At 41.6% G+C, this 26,444-nt stretch overlaps 1 protein-coding gene and 1 non-coding gene across 2 annotated transcripts; both read right to left on the minus strand.

The window, feature by feature from the left end:
* Positions 1-9,264: 9,264 nt before the first annotated feature.
* On the minus strand, positions 9,265-22,358 carry RPL5 (ribosomal protein L5). Its single transcript, XM_032217561.1, has 8 exons — positions 22,252-22,358; positions 20,642-20,711; positions 20,428-20,543; positions 19,068-19,202; positions 17,833-18,035; positions 13,004-13,181; positions 12,227-12,315; positions 9,265-9,424 (listed from the first exon to the last, which is right to left on the minus strand). Exons 1-8 carry the CDS (start codon positions 22,252-22,254, stop codon positions 9,325-9,327), a joined length of 894 nt encoding a protein of 297 aa, XP_032073452.1. The 5' UTR covers positions 22,255-22,358; the 3' UTR covers positions 9,265-9,324.
* On the minus strand, positions 13,304-13,399 carry LOC116509827. The gene has a single exon (XR_004255547.1). It is a non-coding gene; the product is annotated as a small nucleolar RNA SNORD21 (small nucleolar RNA).
* Positions 22,359-26,444: the final 4,086 nt, after the last annotated feature.

The following is a 26,444-nucleotide window of genomic DNA, read 5'->3' on the forward strand; positions in this document are numbered from 1 at the left end:
CCGATTGCACTTCCATTTCTAAATAATAGCTAAGGAGAGCTACTCAAGAACCTCTGCATCATGAGGTACTTCCAGTTAGCCAAGCTGCTTCATCTGGCTGTGGAAGACCCTCCCACTCGGATCCAGCAGACCCTCCACTCTTCCTTTGAATAAATGTATTTGTACTTCCTTTTGAGAACATCCCAAGTATCAAACTGCTCCCTGGGAAAGTACTGTTCCCTATGCTTTGTTTGCCCTGTATCATTAGCAAAGGGAAAAGTTAGAAGGAATGGAACAGGATAGGTGAAGTTGGCTGTGTGGGTTATCAGTTTAAAGCACTCTTAGCTGCCATTTTTGTAAATGCTGGTTACTTTATGAACGAATTCCTGGTGACTCAAACAAGCTTCTCATTTGAATTAAATGTGTGTAAGGGGAAGAACTTTGTCCCTAAACTGTGATATCATTTAGTCCAAGTAGATGAAGCATTGATTGCATCTAGGGACCTACTCTTGTTCCAAAGCTATCACCTTGCAGACATGATAAGAAGTTTTCTTATGTTCTTTTGACTTACTATATCTTTATTTTGTGTTCTTGCTTCCCCTCAAAAAGATACAAAATGTATTGTGCTTTTAAAAAGTTCTGAAGTGTGATTTTTAAAATTCTGAAGTTTCTTTACAATCATCAACCTGAAGAATCCATCACTATTAGATTACTTTTTAAAAATAATATTTTGGGGATTGTCTATTAATTTTAGCATGGCAGAATTTGCACATTAGTAATTTTTAGAGAAAATTAATGTGATAATTGCAAATGTTTTAAAATGGAAGTTTTTCAAACCAGAACTTTTTGTTAGATTTTTACATTTGTATACACATTTACCTCATACATATATTTAATGTTAGTAAGTTTGCTAAATTTCCTAGTTAAAAATAGCCGTTGTATCATTCTAGCATTTAAGGATTTTTAAGTTGCATACACAATCATGCACACACTAGCAGCAATATGAAATATAAGATTCAATAAACTTCAGTAATCAGTTGGATTATATGAACAGATTTATTAAAAAGTATTAAGCATTATACATTTGAAAGTAAGAAGTCAAAGAGATCCCTAAGCTCCAGAGTTTTAATGCAATCAAATGATCGAGTCCTCATTTTTTATCAGCAAAGTATTTAAACCATAATGAACAATCTCACCAAAAGAAAGCCCATCCAACAGTTAAATTCTATGTATCACTGACCTGAAGTAATTTCAGTATTGTAATTGTAAGGTGGAAGATTTCTATTGGGAGGTAATCATATTTGTTCCTTCAACCATCAAACTTTGATTTTACCATATGCACTTTGGAAACTAGAATATTACATTCAAGCTGATTTTGTAAGAATGTATAGGTTTGTTTTCATACTATGTGATGAGCTAATTTCTAAAGTGCCATTTGTCTTAAGCTAATGAATATTGGTTTTGGCATTGCTTACAAAACAACAAAATGAAATACAGCAGTGATAAGATACATGTTTTCACCACTACCCTTCTTGGACTTTTTTTTTAAATATTATGTAGTACTTTCCATTTCTTTTATGTGCTTTTCTCAGGACTACATAGTCCCCAGTTCTAGAAAGAAATGATAACTTGGATCACACATGGATAATCTTTGGAATCTTATTTAGCACCTAGCTAGTTAATAAATTACATTATTCAATGTAGTTGTTTAGCAGACTTCTTCTGAAATACTTGGTCATGTTCCTCTTGACACTAATTCACCTTTAGTTTTTGACTTGATTCAGTTTTGTTTTAGAAGACAAGAAAATGACAAAAATTATTGACAATGTCACTTTTTGAAATCAACCAAGTATTCTTTTTTAACCTCTCAAACATGCACTTATAAAGACAAAAGAACTGTTGTTCCCTGTATAATGTGTGACATTATTTGCTTTAGGGTCTTGTACATGTTTGCCTTCTATAAATATTTTTACTAACAGTTTTCTTGCACAATGTCCACTTTGTTTTGAAATTGACAAAGAGAGCATTTATTAGTGGTACCAATAAACATTCTTAAATCTTAATAAGGAAACCCATGGTGAGTAAGTCTGAATGTCAATAGTTACAGTCATTGCTCAGTGGAAAAATATATATTTGAAAGTTTGGAATAATGGGATTTGTTAGCAATGCAGTTTGTACTGTATTTTATTTTGATTGCTGTTATACCACTTTCAGGTTTTTATTTCAAATATGAACTGTTTACAATAAATTGGAACTATTTCCCCTTTCTGGTAGTGATACATGTTGGGTAGAAGCACTGCATTTTTGGTAATTATTAGCATAAAATGCTGAAGATAGCAAGAGCTCATTGATTCTGGGTAAATTTGAACAAGGTTCAATTCGATTACATAGTTGAGTTTGTGTAAGGTGTGCCTTATCCTCTTCAAATACAACAAACAATATGACAATTTTAGTGGACAGAGGTGTGTTGAAATAAGTCCAAAACACTAGTTTCTGCTTGTAGTTTTCATATTCTTGTAACAAAAAAAGATACTTATGACTATTGAATTTGATTCATTTTGTCAAAGGGTGATTGCTGCAAAGCAGAAATGATTGAAGAATAGAAAACCCGAACCTGGATTAACTCTGTTGAGATGACAAGTTTGTTTGATTCCCTGTTTTAGCAGATAGCCCTTTACTGTCCCCTAGTGAAATAGGTTGGGGTACAGTTGCATTTAATATTTTTTTTATATATAATTTAATAGAATGCAATAAAACATTAATGAAATGGTACATATGAAACAAAATGTTAAAATCATGATATTTATGTATTTGGTTACTAAGCACATCTAAATTATATTAAAGTAACCAAAATATCATTATAAACCCCAAGGCATGTCACAATTTTTGAGCACCGCCTAATGTTTGGAAATTGAAAGCTGAAAAACTTGATATGCCCTAAATAGGATGCTTCTGCTTTCCTCTTGAGATTGAAAAATTCATGTAGTAGTGGAAGAAATCAGGAAAGTTGCTTCACTATTACACAATTAGCCATTTCTACTTAATTTCAATTTAGGTATTCCCATAAGAGCCCAGGATAAACATATATATTTCTGCATTATTATGACCTAAAATGTACTTGATATGCCCTAAATAGGATGCTTCTGCTTTCCTCTTGAGATTGAAAAATTCATGTAGAAGTGGAAGAAATCAGGAAAGTTGCTTCACTATTACACAATTAGCCATTTCTACTTAATTTCAATTTAGGTATTCCCATAAGAGCCCAGGATAAACATATATATTTCTGCATTATTATGACCTAAAATGTACTTGATATGCCCTAAATAGGATGCTTCTGCTTTCCTCTTGAGATTGAAAAATTCATGTAGTAGTGGAAGAAATCAGGAAAGTTGCTTCACTATTACACAATTAGCCATTTCTACTTAGTTTCAATTTAGGGATTCCCATAAGAGCCCAGGATAAACATATATATTTCTGCATTATTATGACCTAAAATGTACTTGATATGCCCTAAATAGGATGCTTCTGCTTTCCTCTTGAGATTGAAAAATTCATGTAGAAGTGGAAGAAATCAGGAAAGTTGCTTCACTATTACACAATTAGCCATTTCTACTTAATTTCAATTTAGGGATTCCCATAAGAGCCCAGGATAAACATATATATTTCTGCATTATTATGACCTAAAATGTACTTGATATGCCCTAAATAGGATGCTTCTGCTTTCCTCTTGAGATTGAAAAATTCATGTAGAAGTGGAAGAAATCAGGAAAGTTGCTTCACTATTACACAATTAGCCATTTCTACTTAATTTCAATTTAGGTATTCCCATAAGAGCCCAGGATAAACATATATATTTCTGCATTATTATGACCTAAAATGTACTTGATATGCCCTAAATAGGATGCTTCTGCTTTCCTCTTGAGATTGAAAAATTCATGTAGTAGTGGAAGAAATCAGGAAAGTTGCTTCACTATTACACAATTAGCCATTTCTACTTAGTTTCAATTTAGGGATTCCCATAAGAGCCCAGGATAAACATATATATTTCTGCATTATTATGACCTAAAATGTACTTGATATGCCCTAAATAGGATGCTTCTGCTTTCCTCTTGAGATTGAAAAATTCATGTAGAAGTGGAAGAAATCAGGAAAGTTGCTTCACTATTACACAATTAGCCATTTCTACTTAATTTCAATTTAGGGATTCCCATAAGAGCCCAGGATAAACATATATATTTCTGCATTATTATGACCTAAAATGTACTTGATATGCCCTAAATAGGATGCTTCTGCTTTCCTCTTGAGATTGAAAAATTCATGTAGAAGTGGAAGAAATCAGGAAAGTTGCTTCACTATTACACAATTAGCCATTTCTACTTAGTTTCAATTTAGGGATTCCCATAAGAGCCCAGGATCAACATATATATTTCTGCATTATTATGACCTAAAATGTACTTGATATGCCCTAAATAGGATGCTTCTGCTTTCCTCTTGAGATTGAAAAATTCATGTAGAAGTGGAAGAAATCAGGAAAGTTGCTTCACTATTACACAATTAGCCATTTCTACTTAGTTTCAATTTAGGGATTCCCATAAGAGCCCAGGATCAACATATATATTTCTGCATTATTATGACCTAAAATGTACTTGATATGCCCTAAATAGGATGCTTCTGCTTTCCTCTTGAGATTGAAAAATTCATGTAGAAGTGGAAGAAATCAGGAAAGTTGCTTCACTATTACACAATTAGCCATTTCTACTTAGTTTCAATTTAGGGATTCCCATAAGAGCCCAGGATAAACATATATATGTTTCTGCATTATTATGACCTAAAATGTGATCTGTTCTACACACAAGGCCAAAAACTAGGTGGAGAGAACACTTATTAAACAATTGAGTCAAAAACCTGATAGTTCATTTGACAGAAATGATCCAAATCTATACTCTTGTATGGCAGAAGTATGTGAACCTTCGGTTTCAGTAACCGGTGTGTCCACATATAACACCAACTAAATGTTTCAGATAACTGTTGGCTAGTCCTAAACATTGGCTTGGATGAATTTTAACCAATTCCTTTTATGGAATAGATTCAATTCAAGGTTGTTTGTGGGCTTCCTTGCATGAATTCCCTGCTTCCTACAAGATTTCTATAGAATTAAGGTGAGGACTTTGACAGCCCATTCCAAAATTTAACTTTTTTCTGCTTTAACCATTCTTTGATTATACAACATGGATTGTTGTCATGCTGTACACCCCACTTTTACTGGAGCCCAAGTTCACTGACAGATATCTTGATATTTTCGTGAAATTTCCTGCTACAATTCAGAATTCCTAGTTCTGTCAGTGAATGGTTTATCAATGGCAAACCCAGGGCTGTCTTAAGGCCTGGGCCTGATGGGCACTTGCCTGTGGACTCCACAAGCATAAGGGCCCCATACTAATCTATGTATGTTAACCCTTTAATGCACCTTGCATCTCATAAATACCGCAACATATTATTCTACTGCATTTTTAATTAATGCTAAGATTAATTAAATAGAAATTAATACTGATTTTTTTTTCTGTAGATGAGACGAGCCCATATGTTTTTAATGTTTCAACACCAATTTTGTTGCAAGTGCCAATAAAATAAGTGTTTAATTTTACCAACCATTTACATTTTTATTCCTGTGAGTAGTTGTTGCAGGGACCCGAGTACGCTGCTTTGCCAGGGGCCCATAATGCTGTTAAGACAGCCCTGGTCAAACCACCCTGATCCGTTATACTGCTACCATCACAGGATGGTATAAGGTTCTTATCCTGAGTTTGCCTTTCCCAAACATACTTGTCATTCAAGTAAAAAAAAAAAAAAGTTCTATTTTGTTCTCATCTGCTCATAGAACATTTTTTCCAATAATTATCTGGCTTATCCATACGGTTTATGGGCAGCAATATTCTTTTTGGAGAGTAATGACTTTCTCCTTGCGTTCCTGCCATGCATACCATTGTTGTTCAGCGCTCTTCTGATGATGAACATTGACATCTAGCAATGCAGGAAAGGCCTTTATTGAGTTTATCTTGAAGTTCCTCGAGTCCTCCAATAGTAGAGTGATTGATCAACTAAGGTAACAGTGGTATTGAATTGCTTCCATTTGTACATGATCTGCCCGACCATGCACTGGTGCTCTTTGGAAAGCGTTTTCTTAATTCTCCATTCCAGCATGATAAACATCAACAACTATTTTTAGATGTCAGAAATCTTTCAAGCTATTATGTATTTTCCCACAGGAAAGCTCCACCCCAGGCGAGGAAGGAGGCGCCCAGCACTGCCCGCAGGTGACGTCGTCCTTCCTTGGAATCCTCAGTAGTCAGTGAGGCTTCTACCTGGGAGGACCCGGAGCAGGAGGAGCAGGAACTTTCAGAAGACGAGGATCTCCCCCCAGATGCTCCTGCTTTCTCTGGGCTCTTTAAACCCACCCTCTTCAAATCTATTTTACATAAAGCCAAGGCCACTACTCAAGTGGGCGCTAAGGGTCAGGCTAGCCAAGGCTCAGATGAGCCTTCGGTAGCTAATCCCAATGACAGCATGTTTAAGTCTCAAGCCCCGTCACAGGACCTGGTTCCTATCCCCAGCCTCTTCATGGATGTAATTCAGCGACAATAGGTCCAACCGGGTTCCCTTGCCGTGCCCAGTGGTGGGGCCAAGAAGTTATATTCAGTGTCACCTGCACTGGAGGACATTCTAACATTGCCTTGAGTGGACGCTCCAATAGCAGCCCTCACCTCTAATTCTGTTCTCCCGGCAGACCTGATGGAAGGTCTTAAGGCGGAGGACAAGAAGGCGGAGAAGGCCTGCCACAAGACTCACCAAGTGGCAGCATGGGCCATTAAGGCGCCTTCCTCCGCTTCGTTCTTTAACAGGGCTTCCATTATTTGGCTACGTGAGCCTAGGCGAAGCTCCAGCGGGAGACACTCACCTCTGCCAGGATGTTACAAAGATCATCGCAGCAGCCCAATACTCTGCCGACGCCTCTCAATGTGGAGAAATTTGCCTCAAGGGCGTTGGCCTCTAATGTCACTTCTAGGCGCCTCGTGTGGTTTTGCCACTAGAGGCTGACCAGAAGGCCAAGTGGAAGCTCGTCTCTGCCTCCTTTAAGGGAGCCAAGCTTTTTGGGGAGGTCTTAGACCCCTTCCTGATCGAATCTAAAGACAAACGGAAGGTTCTTCCCACCCTGACCAAGAAGCAGGATCATAAGCCCACTCCCTATTTCAGGAGTCAGTCCTTTTGTTCCAATGATTCCTCCCTCTCCTCCACTGCCCCCAGATCATACAATCAATCCTCCTATCACTCCCAGGACAGACAGTCCTTTCGGCACAGAGGTAGGCAGCACTTCAACTTCCACAAATCCAACTGGGGGGGGGGGCCTTCTCACAGACCCTTCCGCAAATCCAAGTGACCACCAACAGTCACCTCCCACCGGGGGACAGCTTCAACTGTTCGTCTCCCAATGGGAGCAGACCTCAGAGGACGGCTGGGTCCTACAGTCAGGGAGGGACTGTCACTGGAGTTCCTTTCCCCCCCCCCCCCCCCAAGGAACTTCATACGATGCCCCACTCTCTTGCCCTTTCAAGAGAGAGCTCATGACCCAGGAGATCCATCGCCTCCTGGAGATAAAGGCCATAGAGCAGGTACCATCCAACCAGGAGGGGAAGGGATTTTACTCCATTCTCTTCCTGGTCTCCAAGAGCTCAGGGGTGTGGAGGGCAATCTTGGACCTCAAGAGCCTCAACCGGCACATCACATACAGGAGGTTCAAGATACAATCCCTGCACACCATCCTCGCAGGGATTCGCTAAGGGGACTTCCTAACATCCATTGACTTAAAGGAGGAATATTTAGACATCCTAATTTGGCCACAACACTGAAGGTTCCTGCGCTTCTTTTACAACGGCCGACACTATCAATACAGGGCCCTGCCATTCGGCCTGTCTTTGGCACCCAGCACCTTCACAAAAATTATGTCAGTAGTTGCAGCGCACCTCAGGCACAGACCCATAAGGCTCCAATGTTATCTGGACGACATCCTCATCCAGGAAACAGGCCTTGTGGGACCTCCATATCACCAGGAGGTCCCTCCAGAACCACGGGTTCTCCTTGAAACTGGACAAAAGCCATCTTTCTCCAACTACCAAGCTTCTCCACCTGGGGGCAGTGATAGACACTTCCAACTGCAGGGTATCTCTCTCCCAGGACAGGATAGACAGCTTAGTCTAGATTTAAAATAATAGCAAAAAGCAAAACAACATATCCTCAATGGCAATACTATTGTAGGTATAACATCTAAAACTTCCGAGTGAGACTCCAGATATTTTCATGGACATATTCATGTAATTTTCTTGGCAATAATGCATAAGTAGGCTTTCTCCTTGCTGACTTCCAGGTTTTTTTTTTTGCCAAATTAGCATCAGAAAACTGTTACCCTAACCCTAACTACTGACTTTGTCATGCAAAGCTGGCAGATACCACAATTTGTCTAAGTTTAGCCTAAGATTAAGCTGGATCACATTACTATGACCCAACTTTAAAAAAATGTATTAATATGGTGATCTATTAGAACAAAAAGTGGCTTGCAGTATTCCCAAGCGAGCAGACATCCACAAAACTGGAATCCATTCTTGTTCCTGAACATGGACTTTGGGAAAATTTCCAGATGAGATTCAAAAGGTGAGATTGATGTATTCCAGAAGGAAATATGTATTTCTGGGATTTCATTAAGTGAGTTTCATTTATTGCTAATCACTGGCTATATAATGCCTGGGAATTCAGAAAGCTGTCTCTCTAGCAAATCTAGAGAGCACAATTAGAGTCTGCTTCTGGATGTCCCTGATAAGACCATACACCCAGATGTTTTATCACTTACCTGTTAGATTTTATTTAATGGTTTGAAGATTTAGCAGCATGTCAACGACGAGCATCAGTGAAGCATAGTAGTTGAGAAGTTGGATTAATAAGACCCAGCCGCAAGACCATCTTCAGCCATGAAAGCTTCTTGGGTGACTTGGGGCCAATCATATTCTTTAAGCCCAACCTATAAGACTGCTGTTGAGAGGAAAACACTGAAGGGAGTGTTATGCCTTCAGCTTCCAAATGAAAAGTGGGATATAAATAGAGGGATTTGCTACAGTGAATCAGTGAAGACTGATCTTCACATTTGTAGCTTCTTCTGTAAGCATAGGAGACCCAAGAAACCAGGTGATCAATTTAATTGTAGCTAAAATTCAATCTCAGTAAGTCAACACTTGCAACATTGATTCAATAAGTTTATTCTGTATTCCAAAATCTTCACAGAAAATTATGGAAGGCATCTTAACTATCAGCCGCACGTTCCTGAGCCCGAAGGAAGCTAGCTTTCTTTTGAGCCACACGATCTTTCTTCTGAGCAAGGGACAATTTGGGACGGTTCCACCTGCAAAAAGATTTTTTGGGGGTTTGGTTATTCTTGCTAATGTGGAGAACCTACCCAAATGAGTCTTAAAAAAAAGAAAAAAGAACCAACACCATAAGCATCCTTAGCATTAATGGTCAAATACAACACCATCAGAGAATAATTACTCATGGAATTGCACAAAGGCATCCAAACCAGCTCTTCTTCCAATTGACGATGACCTGTACCTTCGCCCACCTATACATGATAGTCTCTGCCCATTACATCCTTTTAACATGCTCATAAACAGAGCCGTATTCCATCATCTGATAGTTCACTGAGCGGGAGTTCTGCTTAAGGACTCCTCCACCTCTGCGAACTTCTCTTTATCTATTCTTAGGTTGGTTAAACAGATTAATATACTGGACTTGTAAATGATCTTAGAATGAGTAAGAATGAATCCTAATAAGCATTCCAGAAAACCTGAAAGCTATTACTTTCATCAGAAAACAATACCCCTTTCCAAGAGATAATGCATCTCAAATTAGAATGAAAAATTATATCAAAAGAACTGATAATACAAATTAGCTTCATTCTGAGGTTTGACAATGGAATAGTGATGCCTATGTAATGGAACCAATTATTTTCCTTCTGAAAATGATAAGTACAATGCAATCGCACCACCTCATGTTGTGCTTTATGGTAGCTGGGGAAATTTTGATCATGTTTGGATTACTGCTCATTAGAATCTGTTCTTATATTCCAAACAAAAACAGAAATTTCAGGGCAAGCAGGCTGCATATAGCTTATAAATATAATTGTATGATAATAATGTGAAAAATGTTCCATTTCTAGTGGTCCATGTCCATTAAAAAGGAGCCAAGGATGTGGTGGAGTTGATGGGTAAGTGAAGATAGGAAAATGAAGAGGCTAGAAAGAATAAGGACTGGATAGAACAGTTAGATTGCCACCACTAATGTTCTAGATTTCCAACATAGCACAAAAAGAAACAGCAAAAAGCAGATACTGGAAACTTGGGAGGGCAGGCCAGTACAGGTAGGCTTCAAGTTACAACTGTAATGGAGCCTAACTTGAGACAGTTGTGAACACCAAGGTTATTAAGTGAACCAATGGGTGTGGTTTTGGAGAAAAACTGAAATTGCAAAACCACTGTATAATGCAGTTGCAGGACACCACAGCTATGTGACCCAGTTGCCAAGGGGCCAAAGTGTGCTCATCTGATTGTGTGTGCACATTAGCATTTGAATCCAGGTCGTAAGTACCCCCTAGGTAGATCCATTGGAATTTCGAGCAGTTGCTAAGCAACCGGTCATAACTCGAGAACTACCTGTATACATGCCATGAAAAGAAAAGTAGCGGGCTAATCTCTTACTCACTCCTATAAGACCCTTTTGGATATTCCTGGTTTTGGTTCTGAAGAATCACTGCTCAGCCAAAATGGATCACAAAACTCCCCAAAACCGGAGTGGGGGGGAGGCAGGGTTTCAGTTTGAAACCAAACACATTGTTCTGTGCACCTCTAATTATTTCTACAAATCAATTAATGAGCTTTCCCCAACGCAGAAAGGTGTGCAACAAAAGGCTTGGCATCATCCTGAACAGGATGTTATGCTAAATAAGCAAGCAAGTGTTATTGTCTACAATTTTAAAACACAGGAACCTGGTTTTAAGCTTTGTATTAAATTGTGTTTTGCTAAGAAAAAAAACTTAACTCTTTAACACAAAAGAAAAATCATTCCTTTTTAGCATCCCCTAAATCAGTGGTTCTCAACCTGTGGGTCGCGACCCCTTTGGGGGTCGAACGACCCTTTCACAGGTGTTGCCTAAGACCATTGGAAAACACATATTTTCAAAAAATAATAATACGGAAAACATAATTTTATGGTTGGGGGTCACATCATGAGGAATTAAAGGGTCGTGGCATTAGGAAGGTTGAGACCCACTGCCCTAAATGAATGAATAAATACCTTTCTCATCCTTATGGGTGGTATGCATCTTCCTCAATCTCAGATCCTCTATCAGAGGCCTGAGGATTCTGCACAAGATCTTAGCTCTTCCTAGCGTTGTACTTTTCTGGACAGACACTTCCGATGTCGTTCCTAAGATCTGTTGGAGCCCAGCTTAGGGGAAACAGCCCTTATTTCTCTTATTACCACTGAGACAACTCCGACATTTACTTTCCACATCTTCTCCAGTTCCTGGTACTTCTCCAGTTTCTCATAACCCTTCTTCCTGATGTTGCTGTCACTTGGCACCACTATGTCTATCGGCACTGTTGTCTTCTGGATGTTTTCTACTACTACATTGTCTAGTCAACTGGTCAGTTTCTGCCTGCCTGTCTGGTTCTGGAAGTCCCACAGGATCTTAACTCTCCTGCTCTACACAAGATGTTGTGGTATCTTCCTTCTAAAGATAGGAGAGTCTAGCTCATATTCTATATAGATGTTCCTGTACACGACAAATACTTGGTTGTGCTGTTCAATGTATGCTGTCCCTGCCTGCATGTTACACTCTGCCACTATGTGCTGTGACTATGCAGAAACTGACATTGTGATCTCTCTGCATAGTTTCTACCTTGGGTCCTGTCTAGTGTGGTGGACCTCTATTTCTATAATATGGTGCTTAGAGCCTGTTTTGCTATAATCCTATAGTCCTATCCCAGCCCTTTCCAGGCATTGATAGAATTTCCCCATATTTCCATATATACGGTGTGTGGGTTTGTTTGTGTATATATTTCAATGTTAATACATTCCTTTACTAATATACAAAATTACATGTTTCCTCTGGAATCCTTCTTAGATGGGGGGGAAAAGGTCAACTTACCTCTTCTTTTTAACTTCTCTCTTAGGTTTCTTTTCATGGGCAGGCTTTTCACGTATTGCAGCATGAGCTTTTCTATACATTTCTTCCATCTGCGGCAACATAATTTAAAGGTTAATTCATACTTTCTACATACTTAGTACATTTGTCTTGAAAACAAAAGCCAACAGGAGAAAGGAGTGTTACAATAAAGTCAAATGCAGTGCTTCCCTGTCTACAACCCCAAAATCCATTATACACAAGTAACACACTAAGAAGGATCTGCAACATGGTTCATCCATGTAACAACTGGTTTCAAGAGGCTCATATCCAAATTGAATCATTCAAGTTTTATTCGCCCCGCAAAAAAATGAGTTGTTTTAACCAAAACATGAGTTGTTTTTCCAGACAGCAAAATATATTTCGAGGGAAGAGTTAAGAAAAAGTCAAAAAGCCAACAGCTCCTGGAGTACCTCAGGGAAAGATGGAGGGAAACTTACAAAAGTTTCCCAAACTTACAAAAGCAGAAAGCATGCCAGTAGAAAAGATGTGTCAAAAATCATTCACACATTGCAACAAGCAAGCAGGTAAGCAGTCACGCTGCTGAGGTGCATATGTCAATGTTACATATGGACTAGATACTTATTGAATAAGCCATGCTCAAGAGTATACATGAAACCATGCAGCAATGACATCAGGTCTAAATTTTGGTGAGTTACAAATTTGCTTTAGCAATTCTTTAACTACAATGAAATGGTTGCTAAGCAGCAATTGAAGGACTTGCATAAACAGATGTATTACCATGTCAGATGTTACATTGTTCTTGATATATTGAGAGAACTGTTTTTTATAAGCATCTTCATCTTCTTCCATCAAGTAACGCATGTAATCTGCAACGTTTTGGCCCATGATATGCTTGCGGTGGACTTCTGCATTGAATTCTTTGCTCTCTGAGTCATAACCAGGGAAACGCTTGGTACTATGAAACAAAGAGCTGAGCATTATACACTCTGGGAGCAAACTGGGTAAGATGTGGAACATAACATTAAGATCCCCCAAAGTGGGCGTTTTTGGGGGGAGGGGGCAGATTCAAGCGTTTCAGCCACCATCAGTCCCGTCTTGAAACACCAAGATCAATCATACACACGCCAAGGACCAACTACAGGGTGTTCAGTCAGTGGGATATCATCACACAGTAGCCAGTTAATAGCAAAACAAAAGATGGGATTATTATACAATGCTACAATCACCCTATTTTACTAATTTTTTTATTCGGAAAACCTACCAAAATCAAAGTGAAAAGAGAAGATGTTTGTGCATCAAGTTCATGTAAGATTTTAGCGATGAATTGTATACGGCAAATAAGTAACAATATCAATCGCACTTAGATTTATATACTGCTTTACTATACTGCTTTATAGTGCTTAACAGCCCTCTCTAAGCAGTTTTACAGAGTCAGCCTATTGCCCCCAACAATCTGGGTCCTCATTTCACCCACCTCGGAAGGATGGAAGGCTGGGTCAACCTTGAGCTGGTGAGATTTGAACTGAACTGCAGCTAACAGTCAGCTGAAGTAGCCTGCAGAACTGCACTCTAACCACTGCACCACCATGACTCAAGTACTGGATCTACTACAGAAAATAGCTTAAAGTGTAGTAGATGGCAACAGAGAGCCAATTTGGTGTTGTGGTGAAGTCACCAGATTAGAAACTGAGAGACTTGTGAATTCTAGTCCACTTTAGGCATAAAGTGATTTCTGGTACCTTTATTACCATCAAGCACTATTACATCAGAGAGGCAGTGTGCCAAGAACTTGGACTCCCTCCAGTGGCCATTACTGGTACTTCTTTCTGGCCATATACTTTTCTGGACCATATACAGTTTTCTATTGGACTCCCACTAGACTTTGTTAACGAGAAGGCCAATCTCTAAGATCCTGCCTTCACCAATTCGCACAACTGCTCAACCGCGCAATTTTTTATCTGGTATGATGAGTGCATGGGATTGTATGTGGTTGAGTGAATGATCCCACTTTTATCATTTATTATCATTGTATTTTATGTGTTTTAACTTTCTTGTGGGGACTGCTTGGGTGAGTGAATGAGTATGTCTGATTCGGAGGACCTGCCGGGAGAAGCGGGGGCCATGGGGGTGGTTGAGGGGACTAGAGACACGGGAGAGGGTCGGGGTATTACGGTCGTAACAGGGAGGGGCAGATACGGCGGGGACTTTAGGGCAGGCCATTACCGGGGAAGGAGGGTTCGCTACATCACAGAGATCCCTCCTTCCGGCCCTATGAGTCCCACTCCGAGACCAGATGGCGCAAGTAATCAGGACCCTGGACTCAGGCTGCTGTCGCTAAATGCCAGGTCTGTGGTACATAAAGCTCCTCTCGTCCGGGACTTAATTTTAGACGAGAGGGCAGACCTGGCATGTATTACTGAAACCTGGCTGGGCCCAGAGGGAGGAGTCCCCCTAGTAGAACTGTGCCCAGAAGGATTTCAGGTGCTGCACCAGCCGAGAGCCCAGGGAAGGGGTGGGGGTGTGGCCGTTGTTATCCGGGAGTCGTTAGTTCCTCGTAGGGTCCCTGCTCCGGAGCTTGTCAGGTGTGAGTCTCTGCTGATAAAGTTGGACCTCAAGGGTCAAGTGGGTCTGCTGTTAACGTACCTGCCTCCCAACAGCGTTGCAGCAGCCCTCCCCTCGCTCCTCGAGTCGGTAGCCGAGCTGGCAATTGAGTTCCCTAGGTTGATGGTCCTGGGGGACTTTAATTTGCCTTCGCTCGGTGAAAACTCTGATGGGGCGCAGGAGTTCATGGTTTCCATGACAGCCATGGGCTTGACCCAAGTAATTCGGGGCCCAACCCATTCGGCGGGTCACATGCTCGACCTCGTATTCCTCTCGGAGCAGTGGATTTGTGATCTTGGTCTGAGGGGTAACGACATCATACCCCTGTCGTGGTCAGACCACTGCCTACTGAGGCTCGACTTCCGGAGACCAAACCCCCACTGTAGGGAGGAGGAACCGACCAGGTGGTTCCGCCCCAGGCGACTTATGGAACCGCTAAGGTTCCAGACGAAGCTTGGGGTTATTCCTGATACTTTCGCCCACAGTCCGGTAGAGACTCTGGTTGCTGCTTGGCATTCGGCAGCATCAGAGGCCCTCGACCGGATTGCGCCACTACGGCCCCTCCGAGGCGGCGGATCCCGGAGACCCCCTTGGTTCACCGAGGAACTCCGGGAGATGAAGCGCCGGAGGAGATGCCTAGAGCACCGATGGAGGTCCGATAAGTCCGAATCGAACCGAGCAATGGTAACCACCTGCACCAAGGAATACACCAGGGCACTTAGGGCAGCGAAAAGATCTCATATAGCCACCTTGGTTGCGTCCGCTGAGTCCCGCCCAGCCGCCCTGTTTAAGATAACCCGCTCCCTATTAAATAAAAGGGAAGCGGGGGAACCCTTGCAGGGCAGAGCTGAAGATTATGCCCAATTCTTAGCGGACAAAATTGCTCGGTTTCGGTCGGACTTGGACTCCATCCCCGCAGTTCCAGCCGAGGCACAAGAGGATCAGGTGGAACATCTCTGGGTTGAGTTTCAGGATGTTACCCCCGGGGATGTGGACAAGGCCATGAGGGCTGTAAGCGCCTCCACCTGTGTACTGGACCCGTGCCCCTCATGGCTGGTTACTAACAGCAGTGAGGTGACACGAGGCTGGATCCAGGCGGTTGTGACCGCCTCTCTTCGGGAGGGGAACTTCCCCGCCGCACTGAAAGCGGCGGTGGTGAGACCCCTCCTAAAGAAGCCATCTTTGGATCCAGCTGTTCTTAATAACTATCGCCCAGTCTCCAACCTTCCCTTCCTTGGGAAGGTTGTTGAGAAGGTGGTGGCCTTTCAGCTCCAACGGTCCTTGGAGGAAGCAAACTATCTCGACCCCTTCCAGTCGGGCTTCAGACCCGGTTACAGCACAGAAACCGCTTTGGTCGCATTGACCGATGATCTCTGGAGAGCCAGAGATGGAGGACATTCCTCCATCCTGGTCCTCCTTGACCTCTCAGCGGCGTTCGATACCATCGACCATGGTATCCTTCTGCGACGACTGCGGGAGGTGGGAGTGGGAGGCACCGTGTTGCGGTGGTTCTCTTCCTACCTCTCGGACAGGTCGCAGTCGGTGTTAGTGGGGGGGCAGAGATCGTCCCCTAGGCCCCTAACATATGGGGTGCCTCAGGGCTCGGTCTTATCCCCCCTACTATTCAACATCTACATGAAACCGCTGGGAGAGATCATCTGTAGGCACGGGATCAGATACCATCAATATGCGGACGATACCCAGTTGTATCTGTCCGCCCCGTGCCAACTCAATGAAGCGGCAGACGTGATGAACCGAGGCCTTGAGGCCGTCAGAGACTGGATGAGGGTTAACAAGCTTGTGCTCAACCCAGAAAAGACCGAGTGGCTGTTGTGTTTCCCTCCCAAAGATTCGACCAATATTCCATCACTCAGGCTGGGGGGTCAAATTTTACACCCCTCAGAGAGGGTTCGCAACTTGGGAGTCCTCCTAGATCCACAGCTATCGTTTGACCACCACCTGACGGCTGTGACTAGGGGGGCATTCGCCCAGGTTCGCCTGGTGCGCCAGTTGCGACCCTACCTGAATCGGGAGGCACTCACAACAGTCACTCGGGCCCTTGTGACCTCTAGGCTGGAATACTGCAATGTGCTCTACATGGGGCTGCCCTTGAAGAGCATCCGGCGACTTCAGCTGGTACAGAACGCGGCCGCGCGAGTGATTGTGGGTGCACCGCGGTTCACCCACCTAACACCTATCCTCCGCGAGCTGCGCTGGCTACCTGTCGATCTCCGGATGCGCTTCAAGGTGCTATTAGTCACCCATAAAGCCCTGCATGGTAGTGGATCTGGATACTTGAGAGACCGCCTCCTGCCAATCACCTCCCTGCGACCAATTAGATCACACAGATTGGGCCTCCTCCGTATTCCATCAGCCAGCCAGTGCCGGCTGGCAACTACAAGGAGGAGGGCCTTCTCAGTAGTAGCCCCGACCCTTTGGAACGAACTCCCCGTGGAGATTCGTACCCTCACCACCGTCCAGGCCTTCCGCACAGCCCTCAAGAACTGGCTAGCCCGTCAGGCCTGGGGACAAGGATAGTTGCCCCTCCCGAATGATGAATGTATGTTGCTTATTACTTTTACTATATGTGTCTATGTTATTGTTTGTACTTCCCCTCCCTGATTTTATGTGAGCCGCCCTGAGTTCCCTCAGGGAAAAGGGCGGCCTACAAATGTTAATAAAATCTCTAAAAAAAATCTCTAAAAAAATTTCGGGCCAGTATCTTTCTTGACTCACCTCACTTCACAAGGTTGTTTTGGTGGGAAAAAATGAGGATGTTCACCACCTTGAGTTATTTATAAAGGTAAATGTGGATTAAAAAATGGATAATTTTTTAGATTAAAAAATCCACAAAACCCCACAACAGAATACAAGTGACTTTGGAGACAGTTATAGCCTCAATAAAGAGCATATTCAAAAATGTACCAAAACAAATTGGGAAGGGGGAGACCATATAACAAAATAGCTGCCTGAACGTGAATTGAATTCAGAAGGGAAGAAATTACCTGTGTGGAATGGAAAGACCACCATCCACAGCTCCTTTCAGAGCACCGAAGACTTTGTTTCCAGTAGTCGTCCGAGCAAGGCCAGCATCCAGGTAACAAGTAAAGGCACCAGGCTGTCCATCCACACTTTCCACATTGTATTCATCACCAGTCACTTCAACTTGGCCTTCATAGATCTTATCAAGACCAAATTTATTCAGAAGCTGCAAACAACAACATATGTCAAGTTTTCCTTGGCAAAAAAGTTCACACTTCATTTATACAGTGGTGTGCAATACTTGCTACCATACAGGAATTAAATCAACATACCCTGTAAAGCTGGGAAAAAAATTAGATACTATGTTTTTTAAAGAACAATGAAAACTTGATTTACGACGATTTATTGGCTTCTGCTACAGCAGACTTCAAAACCCCTAGATCACATTTCCTCAGCAATTTACCTCATTTGAATAACTTAATCAGGCCATTTGTAAAATGGCATCATCATGACATCACTATCACAGATAATCAACATTGCCAGGATGTACTTTCACAATAAACAGTTCAGGATACTATTATACTACTTCTCCCCAAGTAGTCATTTAAAACAAGGTTTCTCTATAATTGTGTCTTTGAGTTGGTTATCTCATTAAGCCATAACGTGTCGTTTTTGCTCATTTTTCAGATTTTTAATTTATCTGTCAAAGTTTTAGGAATTTCAAAATGTAAGACATAGTAAAATACAATAAAATACCATAAAATTTAGAACACAAAAACATACACACTAAACCTCTATTTTATCAATTAGATAAAATTCCCAACAGAAAATGGCAGCCCAATATTAGTTCAAAAGATCACCTAGACAGTGTCCTAATTGACTTGGCAAAGGCCAATAAAGAGTCCAAGCACACATGCTATGAACTCCCCCCACTATTGCACACTGTGGGGTGCGATAACAGACTCCCTGTAAAGCACTGATTCAAACTGGAAAAATCTATATGGTACTACCAAAAAAGGAGAAATGGTTCTCTTTTAACACCCAGGTCTAAATCTCTGCATCTATTTAACATAAGCTTTGTCTATAAATTAATGCCTTTTATCTCACTGGTAAGAATTTTCAATGGACTTGAGGGACTAACACAGAAAGGCTGTGTGCATATTAATTTGTAATTCATTCCCCGTATTGGTAATATCAATGACTGTAGATCTTCCAAGTGATACGGAGGCACGAATAGTCATCTTCAAGAGATACATACCCTGCGGGCCATCAGCAAGCCCGTACAATAGGCAGCAGCATAGTTGGTCAAGCCTACTTTCACACCATATTTTGGCAGCTCGTGAGCGTATGCAGCACAGACAATCATGTCACCTTCAATTCTGGCATATGCAATCTAAAAAGAGGAAAACTGAGTGATCTCAAATCCATTTATTGCAACTGTCCTATGCAGCAAATACTCCTAAACTAAATCTCTTTAATCCAGAAAATAGATCCATGATTCAGTATCTGAAAGTCTCATGTATATATCCAAATATAGTTCCCCAGGTTTACAGAAAGTACGTTTTTAGTACTTTTACAACAGGAATCCAGGGATGGCATATTCCTTTATAATCTGTTTTCACCTCTAGCATCTTATTGTATAACTACCTTATAAGGTCATTTTCTCTTTTCGATGGTTCTTTTCCACATTCACTCACTTCTTCCATGCCCAATTGCAAGAAGGCTGAATTTAGGTCAAAGGCTACCTGTTGTCCACTCTTTCTTTAAACATCATTACTGGTGAAATGTTAAAAGTATTATACATTTTATTAGATTTAGTTGCTGCCTAATTCCAAAACTCTTGGCACTCACAACTTAAAATGAATACTATAACAATTATGTAATACAATATAAATAAACCAGACAGTATCTGTTTAACAAGTACTTATCTATGTATCTATCTATGTATCTATCTATATCTGTCATTATCTATCTATCTATCTATCTATCTATCTATCTATCATCTATCTATCTATCTATCTATCTATCTATCTATCTATCTATCTCTAATATGTATAGAAATAAAAAATAAGGGAGCCACATCCATCTTACCCAGAGCCAGGGTTTCAAGACCTTTCAGAATTATCATCAGAGCAAGAACCGCACAAATGTCTGAAGGGTTCTCATTCTTAGAAGGCAAGCCATGTGACAGAGAAGGCACTCTTCCCAGGTCACAAGAGATGTCACTGTTTAATCAGTGGGACCGAGTGTAGGAGTTGCAAGTCCAAAAGAATTCCAAAGTTGCACATTCATTGTTTTATAAAGCAATGTAATTAATCTTGATTTTACATAATATAATTGTTATGTATAATGTGTGTGTCTACAAGAGTAAAACATCAAGTTCTGAATAGTACAGGTATAACTTTCTTCTAAAGGATAAGTATTATTAACAGCATTGACTATTCTAGTTTCAAAATATAATTTCGGTCTAAAAAAAATAAAATGTTGGGAGAAAAAGCGTGGTTAAAGATGCTCATAACATAAGGATGTTATAAAATATCTACACAAAATCACTGCTATAAAAGATATATATGCAAATTAGTTCTTCACAATAGCCAAAATCAAAAGTTGGGCCTTACCTGGCAAATGATATCTCTGTTGGTGATACGTGCAATCATCCTGTATTTAGGAGTGTTGTACTTGTTTTTATCTTGAATCACCAAGCGCTTGCGAGCATAGTAATCAGTCTTTCCCTCTGAATAAGAAAAAAAAAGATCAAATATATTTAGAAATGTTGCCTTTATGCCATGATCGATTCAATGTACTGAACCTTTGTAAAGAAGCAAAACTGACCTCTCCTTCTTCGGAACTTGACTTGGTACCTCTTAAAGTAGGCTTTGTTCTTGACAACTTTGACGAAACCCTTGAATAAACAGACCACAAACACAGTTAGAACATCTGTATGGCAATCTATCAAATGAGGGGGGGGAGGCTTAGAAACTGAAAAAAGATGTAATTTTTCACGATTGTTTTATGCTGGTCTATGACAGAGAAAAAGGCTCGAGAACCAAGAAGCTGAAAATACAGAATCAAGCGCAAAATGGAAAACTGGACTGCCCAACTCATTCTGTCAGTAGATGCTTACAGAATTGTATCTTAAACACTGTGAAAACATTCATCAGAAGCACTGACAATGTATATAGGAAAGTAAGCATCCAAACTTTTTTTATTGCTAACCATCTATCATCAACAATTTACGCATTTATGAAGGTACTCTGCATTTGCATTTGTTTTCTAAGCTTTAATCCCCTTCCCAAATTACATACTGTCAGTCTCTTGAAAATACTGTGGATGGAACGATACCCACCGTGAACTGAATTCTAAAACGCCAGCAGGCCTACCTATTCTGACTACCTCAAAGAAAGTCACCTTCTATTAAACTTCTTTTGGCTGATGAAATGGGTTCAGCCCCTTTACTTAATGTAAGCCTGTAATATCATATCCTAGTCTGCTGGGATCAACTGGGACCCGCTTTTTATTTGGGAAAAAAAATGCTGCTACTGAAATTATTCCTGGATATAGCAGCAGAACACAATCACACACAAAAAGCAAGCAAGATTGTCAAAGGAACAGCAAAAACTCACAAAAGCTTTATTGAGCCTGACAGGCTGCCAGATCGATCCTTGCTCTCTACAATGATTTAAAGTCTTTTTTTTTTAAAGAAAAATAGCCTGCATCCCTATCCACTGAAAAAGCATAATGCATGAAGCAGCCCTGAACCGGTTTTTAACCATGTGCTGTTGGAAAGCAAGCAAATACACATATCCAGACACAACAAACGTCAAGGAAACTTAAGAGACGTTCAGGAAGGGGGGGAACATATCTAAGGAGAACGGGGTCGTAATTAGGGCTTCTCTGCAAAACCATTTAACGACCCCAAGTCAACACCCCCCCCCCTGTTGTTTCTCATTCATTCCGTCCACAGGCCCAGATCCTGCAGGGATGGCAGCTCCCTCCTTCAGCCAAGCCCAGTTCCACGTCTGTGCATACCTGGGAAACCTTTCACGCGTTCGAGAGCTTCAGTCTAAAGAAGGTTCAACTATCTACCCTCCATCATTTCCCAAAGAGAGAGGAACAGCGAATGAAGAAAGATGGCTTGGGGCCCCGAGGAAGGAACTCTTCCAAGTCGGAAAGGAAACAGACGAAGCAAAACGGGCGACGGTGAGAAAGGCAGACCCTTCGGGAGACCCTTTTAATGAAGCTCGGGCAGGCAGCAGCTCTCCCATTAAGACAGCGAGAGCAGCCATTAGGCCACGCTGGAACTCGCTTCCGCGGCTGGGCCCACCGCTTCCGAATCGGGATCCATCCAGGCAGCAGGAGACCAACAACGAGCCAGCCGAGCAAGGGAATGCAAAGCCGGTCCCGCCCTCCCCCGCCACGGCTCGATTGGGCCCGGTACTGACCATGATTGCCGGTGGATTCCCGTTTCGCCGTAGGCCGACGGCCGCCTAACGAAACGTCTGCAACCCTCAACGCTGTGGGAAAAGGCCGAGCTTAGGACGCAGGCGCGGCACGTGACCGGGCTGACAAGGCAGCGCGCGTCAAGAGGGACCGTTCGAGGAGAGGACGCCGCCCTCTGGAGGCTTGGAGGAGAGGCGCTTGCTCCGCTTCTCCCGTTCTCATCCCTGCACCTCTGCCGCCTACGTGGGTTCAGCTCCTCAGAATAAGTAGTACATTATTCATAGCGGCTGTTTTGACATCATGGTAGCAAAACTTCCGCTTCACAACTAATGGCATTTTCAGCTTGGTCCTGCCTGGGTTCGTGCAGCGAACATTTAGAACAGTTTTTTTCCCCAAACTGGGCGACTTTTAAAACGTGCGGGCTTCAACTCTTCATTGTGGCTAGAGAATTCTGGGAATTGAAGTCCACGAAGTTGCCAAGTTGTGAGAAACACTGATTTAGAGCAATCTTCCACAACCGATACTCAGAAGCTGTGCTGGACCATCTCGTACTGTCAAATCGAAATAGTCAACACACTGAGAATGACGAATGAGGCTCCCTCAGTGAGACACACCCCCATGGTTGTAATTCCCCATTACTTTTTCAACTTCTCCTTATAGTTGGCAGCTCAGGGATTCCCTGAGAATCTCTCATGCAAATATTAGCCAGGTCTAGCCCTGCTTCTCAGCATTCACCCACTAAGTATTGCTGAATATTGCAGAATTTGACCAACGTGTCTGGATGGTAATGGTGGAAAATGGTCTTGCAGATTTTTCATTTGTGTTAAATTGATATGGCATTTGAATAGACTTGACATGTTGACAAGCAGTTACTTGATTGCTGTTGTGTCATCAAATTAACATTGAGTACTAATTGCTACTCAAATATATTTTCTTTTGGATGCTCATTCCCCAACCTCTCTCTTCAGGTCTTCTAATGGTGCCCCATCACCACTGTGAATGAGTCCATGTCCATCCATCTTGCTGTCTTCGTCTTTCCATCTTTCCTTCCTCCTTTCCCAGCATTAGAAACTTCTTAAGACAGCTCGATCTTCACATGATGTTTCCAAAATGTGATACTATAATTGGAACTTGCACATTTGTATCTCAAGTGAGACTTCTTTTTATTTATTGTATTTGTTCTCTCTATGTATTTGTTTCTTGGTTACCAACTCTTTGTGTTTTCCAAATCCTCAACTTCTACTAAGCATAAAAATAAGTTTAGCTGCTGGCGTCAACATTATATGAGAGATACCACAAACAAGAAGGTGCAAAGATTTCTTCGTATGGATTCGTTCAAAAAGATGTTTGGAGAATTGGATCCACAGATGGCAGCAGATATAAGACTGTTCTGTTATTGGAGAGATACAGGTTGATAGATGGAAGGGTATAATTCAAAATTAGCTAAACTTAGTTAAATCCATTGGTAATAGGTATAGTTAAATAAAAATTGATAATGATAGTAATGTATACAATGTTGAGTTGTTATGATACCGTATATACTCGAGTATAAGCCGAGTTTTTCAGCCCACTTTTTGGGCTGAAAAAAAGCCGCCTCGGCTTATACTCGAGTCTACAACTGGATCCGGCAGTGCTGTTGCCTGTTGGAGGAGGAGGAGGCGAACCAGCCTGCCATCGCCGGCCACCGCTAGCCCTGCCGCTCTTCCCACCCCCTTCCAAGCCCCACAGTCCAGCGGATGGAGCAGCGAAGCCCCGGGGCTTCGCTACTGCTCCCCGCATTTTCTGCACGGGGATCCCTTGGAGAGGGGATTCCAGCCTGCCATCGCCAGCCACCGCTAGCCCTGCCGCTCTTCCCACCCCCTTCCAAGCCCCACAGTCCAGCGCTGCTCCATCCGCTGGACTGTGGGGCTTGGAAGGGGGTGGGAAGAGCGGCAGGGCTAGCGGTGGCTGGCGATGGCAGGCTGGAATCCCCTCTCCAAGGGATCCCCGTGCAGAAAATGCGGGGAGCAGTAGCGAAGCCCCGGGGCTTCGCTGCTCCATCCGCTGGACTGTGGGGCTTGGAAGGGTTCGGGAAGAGCGGCAGGGCTAGCGGTGGCTGGCGATGGCAGGCTGGTTCGCCTCCTCCTCCTCCAACAGCACTGCCGGATATCCGCCCAACGCTGCGGGGGCGCCAGCGGGAGCTTTGGCGGCTTCACCTCAGCCGCAGCGCTGGGCAGCAAATGTGCTGGTGCTGTTGGAGGAGGAGGAGGCGGCGGCAGCAATAGCACCTGAGGACAGGACAAGAAGCAATGGAAACTTGTCAGAAGGAGACTCAAGCTGGAAATAACGAGCAATCTGACAGTAAGAACAATTAAAATCCTAGGAAAATGTCCTTTCATGAAAAATTACTTTTTCAGTTAACTCTGCCTGACATCAGTTGGGCGAACAGAAATATTAGTTGGCCAATTCTAAAAGGGAGCACCAGAAAGAACTTAAAATATTTTTTAAGAGAGCTGGGTTTTTCATTTATATTATATGTATGAACAGAATTAACACAAATTGCAGATACCAATCAAACATAAAGAAAAAAAGGATGAAATAATGCTCATTTTAAAAAACTCAGTGAAAATAAAAACAATATACCAAGAAGGTGGCATACTGGTTGTGATTTGATCTCTTCAGGGGATCCCGGGGATCCCCTATACAAGTATTTTAATATTGCAGACTTGCAGTATTATAAGTCATACTGATATTATAGAACACTTTAATTAAGCGGGTCCCTTGAATAAACATAACTTTGAGTTTCAAATAACACTGATTTTTTATTTTTGAAATTTACCGTAGCTGCTGCATTTCCCACCCTAGGCTTATACTCGAGTCAATAACTTTTCCAGCTTTTTTGGGGTAAAATTAGGTGCCTCGGCTTATATTCGGGTCGGCTTATACTCGAGTATATACGGTAAGTAATAATTGGATATGAGAAGGGAAGGTTAGAAATATTTTTGGACTATATATAAAGATTATTAATAACAATAATAATTATAAAAAAACAAAACTATATAGAGTTAAATTTTAACTAATAGGGGGGAAATGCTATGATATAGGATATAGTTAAATAAAGAAAGGATAATGATAATACATTATATACATGGAGGATTATAAAACTTTGGTATTAAATATTATGGATGTTTAGCTAAAACAGGATATGAGGACTTAATGTTAATGGAGGATTTTATAAATAAGTAAATGAAATGCCAGCATCTGGTTATGGATTGAATCTTGGTATATTTAAGGATGAAGGATGTTTAAATAACTGTAGTCAAATAAAAGTGGAGGTATGATGATGTTAATATAGTAAATATTTGAGTTAAGATATTTGAATTAATATGAATTATATTTGATGACGGTGGAAGAGATGCACAAAAGCTTTTTGTAACCAGCTGATATACTTTTTACAATATATGTTTGTTTTGGAAATAAATAAATAAATAAAAAATTTATCGAGGACTCGGATTGTTGGGGGCAATATGCTGACTCTGTAAACCGTTTAGAGAAGGCTGAAAGCCCTATGAAGTGGTATATAAGTCTAACTGCTATTGCTATTGCTACTGCTATTATTAAAATAAAATAAAAAAAGTTTAGCTGCTATACATTCTGTCATATATTAAGTTTCAATTCCACAGCTTCCAAATGGGCTTGCTGCCTGGGAATTATGAGAAATCTATCAAGAGCTACACTGAGTAGTAAACGAGTAACACTTCCCCTGGTGTAGAAACAGTATAGTCTCAGCAGGTTTAAGCAGAAGATTAATGTGACATGAGTCAACATGTTTTAGCTCATTTTGCACTTTCACTAGAATTATGATGCCCTGAAGAGATGATTCCAACAGGATCACTCCTGATGTAGCCACAATGACACTGATCCAGACCAAGCTAAACAGGATCCTATCCTCAATCTTATTCACTATAAAGTGTATACATCATACGTGTCAATCAAGTCACAATATTATAACAATACCATAACTCATTTAGTTTCACTGAAACTGTATTTCCATCAGCTACAATGCTTTCCTTCATGCAAGTGTGCATAGTCAATGTACACTGTAATCAATTAAACTTCATCTATGTACAGGTAGTCCTCAATTTATGACCAGTTGCTTAGCAGTCCTCGTCAGAGCTACTTATGACCCAATTTTGAAGTTCCTACAGCCATCCCA

The sequence above is a fragment of the Thamnophis elegans genome, chromosome 5 (assembly GCF_009769535.1).
Source record: "Thamnophis elegans isolate rThaEle1 chromosome 5, rThaEle1.pri, whole genome shotgun sequence".
Lineage (NCBI taxonomy): Eukaryota > Metazoa > Chordata > Lepidosauria > Squamata > Colubridae > Thamnophis > Thamnophis elegans.